Source organism: Nannobrachium achirus, assembly GCF_963921795.1.
Source record: "Nannobrachium achirus genome assembly, chromosome: 16".
NCBI lineage: Eukaryota > Metazoa > Chordata > Actinopteri > Myctophiformes > Myctophidae > Nannobrachium > Nannobrachium achirus.
In genome coordinates this window covers 27725021-27739237 of record NC_137823.1, presented here as the reverse complement: position 1 = coordinate 27739237, position 14217 = coordinate 27725021, and the positions used below count along the sequence as shown (strand labels likewise).

At 44.1% G+C, this 14217-nt stretch overlaps 1 protein-coding gene across 1 annotated transcript in view; it reads left to right on the top strand.

The window, feature by feature from the left end:
• Positions 1-14217, top strand: part of pals1b (protein associated with LIN7 1, MAGUK p55 family member b) — a 42269-nt gene that overhangs the window by 21430 nt on the left and 6622 nt on the right. The window contains exons 5-11 of the mRNA XM_080744576.1: positions 870-947; positions 5424-5549; positions 6414-6575; positions 8472-8549; positions 8715-8898; positions 10098-10166; positions 10343-10414. Coding sequence (XP_080600702.1) covers positions 870-947; positions 5424-5549; positions 6414-6575; positions 8472-8549; positions 8715-8898; positions 10098-10166; positions 10343-10414 — 769 coding nt within the window. The remainder of the gene's footprint in view (positions 1-869; positions 948-5423; positions 5550-6413; positions 6576-8471; positions 8550-8714; positions 8899-10097; positions 10167-10342; positions 10415-14217) is intronic.

Below are 14217 nucleotides of genomic sequence, written 5' to 3'. Positions count from 1 at the left end.
AGCCTGCGGACCACCATTTGAAAAGATATGCCAGGGACCCTTTTTGGAATTTTTTTGGGGGCACTACCCACACGTTTGGCTGTGTTGCTCATTCCACGAATGACCGGTGCTGTACCTCATTGTAAAGGTGACTAATGATAAAACACAATACCAATTGGTTTTATTAACTTTTTCTCTGCCATTTTAAACATAGCCTGAACTCAGCAACTGCCAAATTGTCCTTACCTTACCCGCATCGCGCACGATCTGTGCATGTAACATGTACGAGCGTTGCAGACCGGACCACAGCTTTCGAAAAAAACAATCCCATTGGAAAAAGAAATACCTGTGTATCCGCTGTATCTGCCACTGTTTACAGAAAAACTCATGTAAAACGCTGAGCTGTGTGCTATGTTCCTGCGAGGACACGTTCGCGCACATAGCAGACGATATGTGCGCAGATCATATGCCAGGCGGGTAAAAGAATCATAACCGCTCCAAATTAGACCGGATACGGAAACCTAGATCCGGTCAAAACCGGAAATACAGCCTGATACAGTTAGGAGGCGGGTCTAAAGAGTCCGAATCGGCTATATACAGCGATCATACTTTTAATTGTTTCATAATGATTAAAGCTAATTAAATTTCCGGGTTCTTCGGGCATGGCAGGGCGGTACAGCGGGAAATCTCCGGTTTCGACAGGGATAGCAGGAAATGAGTTAAAGGGTATAAGGGACCAAAGTTAAGTTTCCTAACCTTTTGCGGGTAGTTTATTTCTGCGTAGTGTGGACACTTGTACACAGCCGGTGTGGTACTAGTAGGGCGTTCAGATAAACGAAGTGGCCTTCGTCGATTGGTAGTAAAGGATGTGTGTCTGTCTGTCCTCCCAGGTGCAGAGAATTCTCCAGACCAGCCAACAGAAGGATGGCTTGGAGCTCAAAGCCCTTCTCACCAAGCCACATCTCCAGGTCAGCTGTCTCATTCACATCCACTATTACAGGGGTCTTCAACCTTTTCAGGCCAAGGACCCCTTAGTTGAGAGAGCGATGAAGCAGGGACCCCCACAGTTTAATCGTTTGACAGCACAATCATCAGTGTATTTTGGATTTATGTCAATTTGTGTTTTCAGATATTTAACCACTTGAACTGTCAATACTTAATAAACTTGACCTTTCACTGTACTTAGTCTGCTTTTTTTCCCCTCTACACCAAAGCTCTTTGCTGAAAATAGCCGATCTACAAGCTCACAACGCCTTGTAGATCGGCTATTTTTGGCTAAAGTTATGGACGCTAGGGTTCAAGTGGTTATTATAAAAAAGGAGAACAAAAAGTTTCTATCACTCAAAGATTTGGAGGACCCCCTGTAGTAACTCTGAGGACCCCCTAGGGGTCCCAGACCACCTGTTGAAGACCCATGCACTATTAGGACTGTCATGGTCACAAAACTTTACTTATCCGATAATTATTTAATTGTGTTTTTTGGCATTGAACATTAAAATAGACTGATGAACCCAAGGGTAAATTGTGATCCCTTTATTATATCCAGTTGTGGTAAATAATAGCAAATAGGATCATTCTAGAATATTAACACAAAAGAGAAGTGTGCCAAAACATAACAAAACAAAAGTATCTATTTGTTTGGACAGCTGGCATGCACTGGGTCATGGAGTTCCCTCATCATTATAGATTAGCATTGACCTCTAGACTTACTCTGGCCTGGCCAAGGCTACTGTTGGCACCGCTACAGCTGACATAACTGGATTCTATGTGGGTCCTTTCTAGTTGCCACAAACTCTGTCATTGAGGAAACAGATTGGAGATTTAGAGATGCAAATGTTTGGGAAGGTACTAAGCTTGTCATGCTATGGATTATGGTAAATGTTTGAATACAAATTTAAATGACACACATGTTTCCAATTTGAACCGTTAATATGAATCTTGGGTGATGAAAGGTTTGTTTTATGTAAAATTCCACAACTGTGCTACTGTCATCATATTTGAGTGTTTTATTTTATTTTAACTGTGGAATCTCACCTGGCATTACTGTGCAGTGTCTTCAGATGACATTATATAGTAAGGGGAAGATAAGAAAATCTGCGAAGTAAATCGTTACCAAGAAATTTCTTCACCAATGTGTTTCTAAAGGTGTGTAATAATATGTACTAAAAGGTTGAAATTCAACTCCCGGGGGAAACCTCATAAAAAAAATGATTTGTGTTTGTGTCCCATTAACTTTGATATACAGGAAAAAATTAAAATAAAAAATCTGCTTTAAGTAACATGTGAGGGGTCAAACTAGGAGTTTTTCATGATGCTGAATCCATTGCAAGCATTTGTTTTGCACGAAAAACATTCCATGGGTGACAAATGGCCCCCACAAAACGGTGAAAAGTGATGATTCATCACTAAACCATCGTTTTGTGGGTCCGATTTTAGCCCAAGGAATGTTTTTTGTGCAAAACAAATGCTTGCAATGGATTCAGCATCATGAAAAACTCCTAGTTTGACCCCTCACATGCTACTTAAAGCAGATTTATTTTTTATATATTTTTTCCTGTATAGTAAATTAATGGGACACAAACACAAATCAGTTTTTTTATGAGGATTCCCCCGGGAGTTGAATTTCAACCTTTTAGTACATATTATTACACACCTTTAGAAACACATTGCTGAAGAAATTTCTTGGTAACGATTTACTTCGCAGATTGGTCAAATATCTTATAAAATCCCCTTACTAATAAGCCTCTGTCGGTCGTAGTTTGAACTTGTTTAGAGAGACACATGGTCCGTGTAGGGGTGGGACGATATGAAAATTTCATATCACAAGTCGATTATTGTGACAAAAGAAATCGCGATTTATGATACCAGTAAGACTCCCTAATCGGGAGATAAGCGACCTTCAGGTCGCATACACAAACTTTAGAAGGCAATTGTAGCCAATCAGGAGCGAATATGGGAAACTGGAGAAATCCAAGTTGATGACATGACTTTAGAGATACTGTGTACCGCTTTGTGTGATTTGAGGCCAAAATTAGTAGGAAAAGTGTCCAAAAATGTGTTTAGCAAAAATCAGCCTGATGGTGGCGCTAGAAGAGGGCCATGTGAGAAATGAGGGGTGGAGGTTGTGATTTGCCATCCAAGGAGTGTGTGTGCAAAGTTGGGCATTGATAGGGTCAACGGTGGCAGAGATATGACTAGGGCAAAAGTGTGACGTGACAGACTGACAGACAGATAGACAGACAGACAGACAGGTGGAGCTTTTCATAGTAACTGCGACCTGACGGTCGCAATTATCGCGATAATCAAAATCCATTATCCTGGGGTGGAACATTTGCCAAAAAATAGCAGATCTACAAGCTTGAAAAAAAGTATGTATATTATAAGTACCTTTTACCAATTATAGAGGGTTTAAGTGGTACCGGATATGCAGCTCGGAAAATAAAAGGTGAATTGATCCCAGTGCATGACGGAGGACGATCTCACGATGAATTAAATCTCCACAATACGATTATCGTGAGTGTTTTTATATCACGATAAACGATGATATCGCTTATCGTCCCATCCCTAGGTTAGTGTTGTCAGAAATTATATTATGGCACCACCGCACCATAGTGCTTAATCATTGTCATGTCAAAACATATGTCAGGGGATCAAGACACCACCCCTGTCTTCCTCCATCAGAGAGCCCAGTAGGTGAGGAAAAGGGCTCCGGCAGACAGTGATTCCCCCTCCAGTGATTTTAACATGGTGGGGTCCTGACAGTGAGCGACCCAGAGGGTCCGGTGTGTCACACCATTAGGGATGGGACGATAAGCAATATTATCATTTATCGTGATAAAAAAAACACTCACGATAATCGTAGTGGAGATTTCATTTATCGTGATATCATCCTCAGTCATGCACTGGGATCAATTCACCTTTTATTTGCCGAGCTGCTTATCCGGTACCAATTAAACCCTCTAGAATTGGTAAAAGGTACTTATAATATACGTACTTGATACAGTATTTTTTTCACTCTATCAAATGTCTGCCAAAAAATAGCTGATCTACAAGGTCACAACGCGTCGCATTGTGACGCGGTGTGAGCTTGCAGATCTGCTATTTTTGGGCAAATGTTCCGCCCTAGGATAATGGATTTTGATTATCGCGAAAACATCGTAAATCGCGATTTCTTTTGTCACGATAATCGTGATATGAAATGTTCATATTGTCCCATCCCTATGTGTCACACCATGTGACCATGTGAAACCTGCCAATCCCCGGTTGGCCCCCTAACCTCTCCGCCAGGTTGGATCCAATTAGCCCGGCGATGTGAGCGCAAGTGAGGGAGCGGATTAGCCCTGTGATTCCTGCTCCAAGCCTGGTCTTGTTGTAGTGAGTGACCAACCCCCATAGCATACACGACCTCACGGACAAACTAGTGGGGGGGACAGAGGTACTGAGTTTTGAGAGTGATGGGCATTTTTAATTGACCTCCCTCCTCTCATCCAATCCCCCCCCCCCCCCCCCCCCCCCCCCCCTTCTCTTGGTTTGGGAGGGTGCTGCCAGCACCAGGAAGCAGAAGGTGTTTCAGTGATTGATTGCGGCAGAACCTGACTCCTAAATACAGCAGAGATTAAGATGGATTGTGTGTACGCCCAGGCTGAGCCGAGGCTGCTCCCTGGCTGCGGGATAGGGAGACTAATTTGGCCCGACGGTTATTAATTGCGGGGTATGCCATGCTTGTCACGTTAAATGAAGTGAGGGAGTAATCTTTGCATTATTTCTGGCTGACGGCCGGGTTCTGCTGACTGCTCTTGTTAAGGAGATGGGGGGAGGAGGGGTGGATGTAACAGGTGCACGTCTAAGCAAAGGGAGGAGAGACATGTTGTTGGGCGCACTATTTGAGGATTTGGCGTTGCGCAGGGGCCGCTCCCGTGTTGCCATGTTGCACCGCCAGCCTTATCCCTAAAACACCTACATCTCTAAAGTCATGTCATCAACAATGGATATGTCCCATTTCCCATATTCCCTCCTGACTGGCTACCATTTCCTTCTAAAGTGTGTGTATGCGACCTGACAGTCGCTTATCTCCCGATTTTTTTAGTTTTACTTAATTGCTCTGTATGGTTGATTCGCCTGTATTGTTGATTCTTCTTTCTTGTTTGTTTTTGTCGCTCGGCTGTACACAACAGTCCTTTTCTTTTTTTCTTACTGTCCTGTAACCTTTAACTGCTGTACCTTCTGGGTGACTTAATTCCCCCTTGGGATCTTTGCATTGACTTTGTATGTAATCGCACCGCTCAAACCATCCAGGTTTGACTACAAATCTCATTTCTCCCTCTGCCTTCTCCATTATTACTGTCTGTGTTTTTTGCATGTACATTAACTGTGTGTGTGTGTGTGTGTGTGTGTGTGTGTGTTTGTGTGTGTGTCTGTGTGTGTATGTGTGTGTGATGTGTCAGGCCCTCATTCAGGCTCATGACAATGTAGCAGTGCAGGAGAAAGAGACGGATGCAGAGAACGTAAACCAGTACCAGGGAGAGACGGTCAAACTGGTGCGTCTGGAGAAGACCCGGGACACTCCACTGGTACGAGCGCCTCATCAGCCTCACACTTATGCCTGGCTCATACTTGGCACACACGTGCGCACAAGGAGTGGCATCACGACATGTTGTGAGCTTGTGACATGACACACAACCAAGAATAAATGAAAGCAATAAGCCACAAGATGCCATGGTTTACCGTGGATTTCACCATGTAGTATTAACCAAAGAATAGAGACCACACACACTGGATCAGGCTTCAAAAGTATTATTTGATTACCACCCAAAGAAGGACTGGAACTTTCCCTTTTAGAACAGGCATTAGATTAAACTGGACAGTCTTTGGCGTGAGACCAGGGGTGCACAACCCTGAATGGTCGATCCATTCTTGTCACGACCCAACCCAATGTAGTGTTTATTCATGAACTTTAAGTGCCAATTAATAGTTTGACAGCTGACAGCCATGTGTTTAATGATTTAAAGCAAAAGAAACACAGAATTGAACACAGTTTCGCCGCCATGGTAACCGTCTGTTTGCATGCTGACATCACCTCATACTCTGACATAATAGTACTGACATCACAGTTTGACCTGGACACGGATCATGTATGGTCATAAAGTATCCGTTTTTTATTTTTCCTGAAAAACTTTTAAAAATTACTTAATTTAAGAAGGTGACGATACATACGATTTTATATGACTTCTTCAGATGGTCCATTAGGCAAGCCTGAGCAAGTGTCATTTGAAATTGTCTTTAAATGTGTCTTGCTACTGTATATTAAATACAGTGAGAAACACTGCATGTGTACAATTACAAGTCCTAAACTTAATTCCAGGCTTGAGGCTTTTCACTCCACTGTCACCACTATATGACTGACACGTCAACCTGTGTGTGTGTGACTCTCTCAGGGTGCCACGGTACGTAACGACGTGGACAGCGTGGTGGTGAGTCGGGTGGTGAAAGGTGGGGTTGCTGAGCGCAGCGGCCTCCTCAGCGAGGGAGACGAGATCCTGGAGATCAACGGCATCCCCGTCCGTGGGAAACACGTCAACGACGTCCACGACCTACTGGTGAGAGGACTGTAGCATTAACCAGGGTTCCCACGGTCATGAAATTCCTGGAAATATTTTCAAATTAGAAAAAATATTTTTTCCAGTACTGGAAAAGTTTTGGAATTGATCAAGGGTCCTGGAAGGTCCTGGAAGAAATAGCTATGCATTGTCTTTGGTTATTGCTTTTGTTAATACCTCTGAAATGACAAATTAAACATTGGCCAAATTGTCAAACATTAGAGGCAGAAATTGTGAAAATAGCAGATCTACATGCTCACAACGCCTCGCAACGAGCATGTAGATCTGCTATTTTCACAATAGAACTGTGTTATACAAAATTCCTCAACTCTTAGTGCTCGTCAGAGTGCCGGGTCCCCAGTTAAAACATGATTATTTCGGGGGTCACGGCCTGAAAAGGTTGAGAACGACTGGCAAACATTACCTGTCTTTGGGCATTGCGTGTAAGAGCGAGATCATTTAGCGACCTACAACCGGGTCGCAACGTGGTCGGTAGCTTTCAGCGACCGGGTCGCTAAATCGAGCGACCGGGTCGCTAAATCTACCGACCTGCCTGCAGTTTTAGGTCGGTAGATTTAGCGACCCGGTCGGTGATTTAGCGACCCGGTCGGGAGGTTGCGTCGGCAGGTTAGTTACTGAGGTAAGGTTACTGAGGTTAAGTTTAGGGTTAGGGTTAGGGTTAGTAGCCCTGTCGGTGGAAAAGCGGCCCCGGTCGCTGGATTTACCTACCCGGTCGGATGTTTTAGGGTCCCGGTCTGTGGATTTAGCGACCCGGTCGCTCGATTTAGCGGCACGGTCGGTGATTTACCGGCCCGGTTGGTAGCTTTTGCGACCCGGTCGCTGAAAACAACTGACCGCGTTGCGACCCGGTTGTAGGTCGCTAAATGATCTCGCCCTCTCTCTAGGAGTAAGCGACCTGTTATTGAGCTGAATTATTGTTATATAGTCCTGGAAAAAGTTTTGGAAACGTTTTGGAAATAAATTGGTAAAAATGTGTGGGATTAACTTAACCCTAGTGACTAGGGATGGAGCTCGAAACAAGGGCCCACTACAAACTCGATAACTAATGTATTGAGTATTGGGTATCAATAAGCTTTGGGCTTATCAAGCTTGTTATCAAGCATAGCGGCCCATGACGTCATGTTTAAACTATCAAGACAAGAGGCGATCAAGACATTATTACAGTACTATTGTCAGTACTATTCATAATACAGTGGTTTTTTTACAGTGGTTTTCAACCTTTTTCATTTCAAGGTCCATTATTTATTCATCTTTTGAGCCACAGACCACCATTTGATGACATTTAGCCTCTCGGACCCAACACTATTTTGTTGTCGTTGGATATGATTTTGTCCACAATTCCATGCTGTATTGATGTGGTCCTACAGGAGAGATTACAGGCCCACCTTGATCAAAATGATAATTCTTCTACATTCTCTAATTGTGTTGACTTCTTGTAAATTAAGTGATGCAGATGTTTAACAATAATTTAACTCTTGAGAGTGTAAAATGAAACCAAATGGACCCGCAAGGGTTCATTTGGTTTCATTTTACACTCTCAAGAGTTAAAGATCTACTGTATAAGGGTTCATTTGGTTGCCAACTCTCCATCATTTAGCTGGGGACCACCTGGAACCCCCTCAAGGACTACTGGTGGTCCCCAGACCACTGGTTGAGAAACTACTACAATGAAATGTTTTTACCAGCACAGAAGTTAGAGTAAACCTATCACAATTACTTTTGGATATGGAAATGTCATCCCTGACGTGGTGTACTGTGTCGTACCGTATGATACAATAATTCTAAAACGGGGACACAGTGACTTCCCATTAAGTCCCGGTTAAAACCATTAGCTTTCCACTGACCATTCATGTCACGCTCCTCTCTCCTCCGCAGCAACAAATGCACGGCACGCTGACTTTCGTCCTCATCCCCAGCTCTCAGACCAAACCTCCCCCTCACAGAACCACTGTGGTAAGTCTCTCTTAATGGTGTGTGTGTGTGTGTGTGTGTGTGTGTGGGGGGGGGGGGGGTGTGTGTGCGTGCGTGCGTGTGAGAGTGTCTGCATACCATGGCTGCAGGCATGCGATGTCCGACCTTTGACACTGGCTAACCCTCTCTCTCTCTCTCTGTGGTCAGATGCATGTCCGAGCCTACTTCGACTATGACCCCTCGGACGACCCCTTCGTGCCGTGTCGGGAGCTGGGCCTGTCCTTCCAGAAGGGAGACATCCTCCACGTCATCAGCCAGGACGACCCCAGCTGGTGGCAGGCCTACAGGGACGGCGACGAGGACAACCAACCCCTGGCTGGGCTCATCCCAGGTAACCCTTACACCTGTGTTAATTATATATGGATGCATGGCTCATCGTGTTACACAGACATGTTGTACTGAGTTTGTCTACAGTGAACTGTATCCAGAAACTATAAAATGTATGTACATTTTATATTCAATTACCCATGTCCTTCATTGACACAAATGGATGCATATTTATGTAGCTATGTGTATGTTCATTTATTGACAATTTACAATTTAGGCATTTAGCAGACACTCTTAATCCAGAGCGACTTACAATAAGCATGGACAGTACATGGTTATACAAAAATATAAGTTGACTAAAACATCAATAATCTATACATCGAAGCTATACACACTATAGCTTCGAATGTACAATAGGATGCCAAGTCAAAAAAGGCCTTACATTGGCCTATATAACAATGCTATCTAAATGATATGTATGGTCATTGAGGGTGGGCAAGTGCTACAGTAAGTGCTGTGGGCTAAGGTGGAGTCTGAAGAGGTAAGTCTTCAGACCACGGCGGAAGCTAGGGAGTGAGTCTGCAGTTCTAATTGCAATGGGGAGTTCATTCCACAATTGACACTTGACCTTTATGTTCAACAGTTACAGTATATTTGTGGTGTAAGTAAGATGGTGGTGTGCTAAGATTCGGTAAAGATCTAACCAGAGCCTTGTAAAATGCACAAAATGATCATAGACAGAATTCAACAATACTGGAATAAATTGTCTTTTTTTCTCTCTCTTTCTCTCGCTCTCTTTCTCTCTCACTCACAAACACACAAACACACTGACATGCATACGTCAAACATAGTTTCTCTCCCCACAATTAACATACATTATTGTGATCTCAAGCATCAACGTTTGGCCTTGACATGGCCTCTAGTTTGCAGCTCAGCTGAGAATTACTCAGCTCAGTGTTTTGTCCATCGCTAACAGAAGTGTTGTAGCCTAAACCGTGGATGAGGCGTTACTGACGTGGGTGTGACAGCAACATATTCCTCTGTAATGACAAGACATACAGTAGTTAACCAATGTTCTTAGGGTAGGTTGTCCCTTTTCATTAGGCTTTTTAATCTCTGCTGTGTCTCAAATGTATAGACCCACCAATGGCAAACAATGGACGCCAATGCCGTCAAACTAGAGACCATGGTATTTCGAAAAATGCATAAGACGTGTTCTCTTCGTTGATCAATCTCTCTTTGTGGCTCTTTTCTCTTTCATAGGGAAGAGTTTCCAGCAGCAGAGAGAGACCTTGAAGAATACCCTGAAGGACAGGAATCAGGAGCAGCAAGGTAAGAGGATAACGTTAAAACATGTTCATGTCATATTACACATGGAACACATTTTCAGGTTGATGAACGTTTCGCATTGAGTTCACGCCGAGTTCTCCCGTCAAAGTGACTAGAGTGTGATAATCCTCACATTTAAAGCTTAAATCCTTTCCACCCCCCACTTATCACTACTGCAGGGAAGCTCTGGCAAGTGAAAAAGAACAAGAAACACAAGAAGAAGGCCTCGTATAACTTCAACAGAAATATGGGTAAGATCTCGTCACGTCTTCTCCCCTTTTCTCTGGCTGTGATGATTGATGGTGGTTGTTGCTGAGTGGATACAGAAGATGTTGGAGGGTGTTAGTCTCCGCGGTTTACCTCTGCGTAGTCTCTCAAGAACAGACTCTGATGAGAGAAGAGGAACTTTTCTTTGACGATGGTAAGCCATCGTCAAAGTAGTAGAGTGATTGCTGTTACTGAATGCAGGGCTATACTCCTCTTCACAGCAGCCGTGTATTCGGGGGGAAATCAATGGCTTCTTTCTTCTGTATGAGAGAGGCCTTGGATGGCCTTGCGTAGCATCTCGTCCAGGGCCTTACGTTTATCATACTTCCATAGTAAACACACAGGTGGTTCCACTTGTAATGGCCTTTTGGACTCTGTCCAGGAGGGGAAATTCTTCTAGTTGTAGGATTTTGTTCAGAAGAAGACAGACTGCATGGGTTGCCTCTTTTTAGCCCCTTCGTTCATAACAAGTCTTGTCAAGTGCCTGGGAGTGGCCCTGTGGCTTTCTTGTGACGTGGCTTTTTTGTCCCGTGTAGTTGCGGCAGCACACAGGTTAGCATTTGGATTGCAGTGCATACTATTTACTATCGGACGTCAAGGAAGTGAGTTATAGCCTGTATCTCTCTGTTTACTCCGCGTTTACAGCAGAAAACGGCAGGCGTTGACACTAAGGCTTGCCCACCTGCCCCCGGCAGGTAAATAAAACCTTCGGGCAGGTGGAGATTGCTTTCAGGTTGCCTGACTGGGCAAGTGCTTGTTTGAGAGGGGACGCAACCATCTATAAACACAACACGAGATATCTGTCTAAACACCTGAACATGGCCAGAGCCTGAACATGGCCAGAGCGCTCTGTCTTCTGGCCTGTAGAATGTAAAATAAAAGCACTGTTGAGCTTTAATTAGCTGTTGCTACACTTAAAAATATAAAATAGGAGTGAAGTTGAACCCATAGTTCAACTTCCTATGATACCTATGATACCCATAGATATTTGGATAAAAGTTGAGATATGACTTTCTTTTTTTCGCACAACCCAGAAAGTAAAAAAAAAAGTTTTAAATTGAACGGTAATTCAAATTTTACCTATCATTTTATAATGGACGATTTACTTTTCGGGCAAGTGGGCATTACCATTGGGCAAGTAGAATTTGACCCGTACTTGCCCGACGAGCAAGTGCCTCTGAGACCTTAGTGTCAACCCCTGAAACAGTGTTCAATGGATTGGACGAATCATACGTCATTTTTTGTAACTATACATTACTTTATGAACAGTTTAACTCTACTTCTAGCCCAAGTTATGCCATAAATATTCCTGGTGCCACAGATTGTGTAGTTACAAACTGACTAGCAGTTACTTTACCTCTGGTAGGGACTTTACGCCCCAACTTAGGGCTGAGGTTACGTTTAGCTGGTGCAGCGCAGCCCAGGTGGTGCTCAGCTGGGTTAAATGCAACAGAAAATCTGCCCCAGTGAAGCTGCTCCTAACCCTGTCCCACACAGGAGTAGAAGACTGGTTATCTGGGGCATAGAGGATGACATTTGACAAGAATTCCCGTGGGTCCCGTGGGATTCCTGCAGGACAGGAGTCAGATTTGTATTAATGCCGTGATCGGGACGGGACAGGAATGAAAATCACCAGGAGTGGGCAGGAGCGGGAATCATTCCAGACCAGTTCATCAAACCGCAGAAATAAACAGTGCTACTTTATTAGTAGTTTGGGAGGAAAAAAGCACAGGAAAGTGAGGTCTTCGAACTGCGAACATTATAAAATTATACATTATATAATAATAAACATGATATCAAATATAATATATCAAAATAGAAAAACCTTTTTTTTTGGGAGCGGGAGGTGAACGGGAGTGATTTTGACCAGGAGCGGGATGGGACCAGGAGGAGAGTGGGACAGTACGGGATTATTTTTTTTACTCTGGCCCAGGATTGGGATGGGACAGGATTTTTTCTGCGGGAGTGGGACATGACAGGAGTGAAAATCCACTCCCGTGTCATCCTCTACTGGGGCAGCTCTCTGTGAAGGTGAATGAACAACAACTGTGTGAACATGAAGGGATCGTGTTGGTACAGCATGCAATGCATGCTCCGTAAAACCCCACCCTGCCCAGATTAAGGCTAAACCTATGTCTTTTCACTCTGACAACCTCCCAACACACACACACACGCACGCACGCACGCACGCACACACACACACACACACACACACACACACACACACACACACACACACACACACACACACACACACACACACACACACACACACAGCCGTTGATAGTAAGCCATGTCACTCTCACAGCATTCGTCTCAAACATGGTGTGCCACGCGTCAGATTAGCCCCATCCTCACATGCAGCATTCCAGGAGGCACAAACAGGTGGCCAGCATGCATAGCTTGATAGAACCTGTTGCCTTACTGGTTCTCTCTCCTCTTTATCTCTCTTATACACACACACACACACACACACACACACACACAAACAAACGCACACACACACAGCTCTATTGGAGCTCTTCAGCGGCCAACAGTAAAATACATCACATGTACTGGGAACGTGGGAAGCTCCCGGGGTGAATGTGTGTTTGCACATTGCTGGAAAATGGCAGAACTTCTCTTTATAATGAAAGGAAGATCACGCACACACACACACACACACACACTCACTAGGGTGACCACCTGTCCCGCATCTCGCGGGACAGTCCCGAAAATGGACCGTCTGTCCCGCGTCCCGTAAAACGGCACTGATGTCCCGCGAATCAAAGACATGGAGAAAAAAAATAGGGGGGATTTGTTTTCACAATATGTGACGCTCGTTTGAAGCATAGGTCTACATTCTCTCATACCGAGATCAGTCTCTCTCTCTCTCTCTCTCTCTCTCTCTCTCTCTCTCTCTCTCTCTCTCTCTCTCTCTCTCTCTCTCTCTCTCTCTCTCTCTCTCGCTAGTCGCTAAGCTGTACAGTGCGGAGTGCACTGTTGTTGTAACATGGAGAACAAGTCCAGGAGAAGTCTGTTGTTGTTAGTCCCATACATCATTACAGACAGGTGGTTTCAACTGGTTTATCTGCTGTGGCTACACACAGGCCATATAGTAGCAGGCAGCTTTAGTGAGCAACATAGCCAAACGTAGCCCCCAGCCAGAGTGTCAGACACCCGCTAGTCTCAGTGACTGACTGACTGCAAGAGAGAGTGGAGGAACAACGCATCATGAGTGTTGCCATGTCTGATTATTATAAGTTGCGGTGGTGAGCTTGTAGATCGGCTCTGCCACTTTCAAATAGCCGACGTATATTGGTTTATGTGGCCTATATTCACTTATTTAGGCCTTGTTTTCTTATTCTTATCCCTGTTTGCTTATTCCTCTCGCAAAATGAGTGAACACACCCGTTTATTTTGGTAGTAATGAAAACTTACAGAGGCTATTTGCTTAAGCTTCTAGCCTCTTGTTGTGTGCAAAATAATTTGTTCATAAATAAAGCATTTTGTAACTGAAGACGATTGGCCAATATTAATGATAATGATAGGCCTAATAGAAAAAAAAATCTCTTTCATCCCATGCGGATTTCCAAAACGCAACGAAAAAAATGCAGTGTGAGTGCAGTGTGCAACCAGCTTAAGTGTGCACAAAGTTCTGATATATTATTAAAATAGAATTCATCATAACTTGCAATCATAATGTGTGGTTGTCACAAAACCCCAAGGCAGCAAGGCACGGTCTGGACTCTCTCTTAGCACCGGTGTGCTGTGCCTTTGCACAGCAGCGTTTGGGGAGCCACTGCAG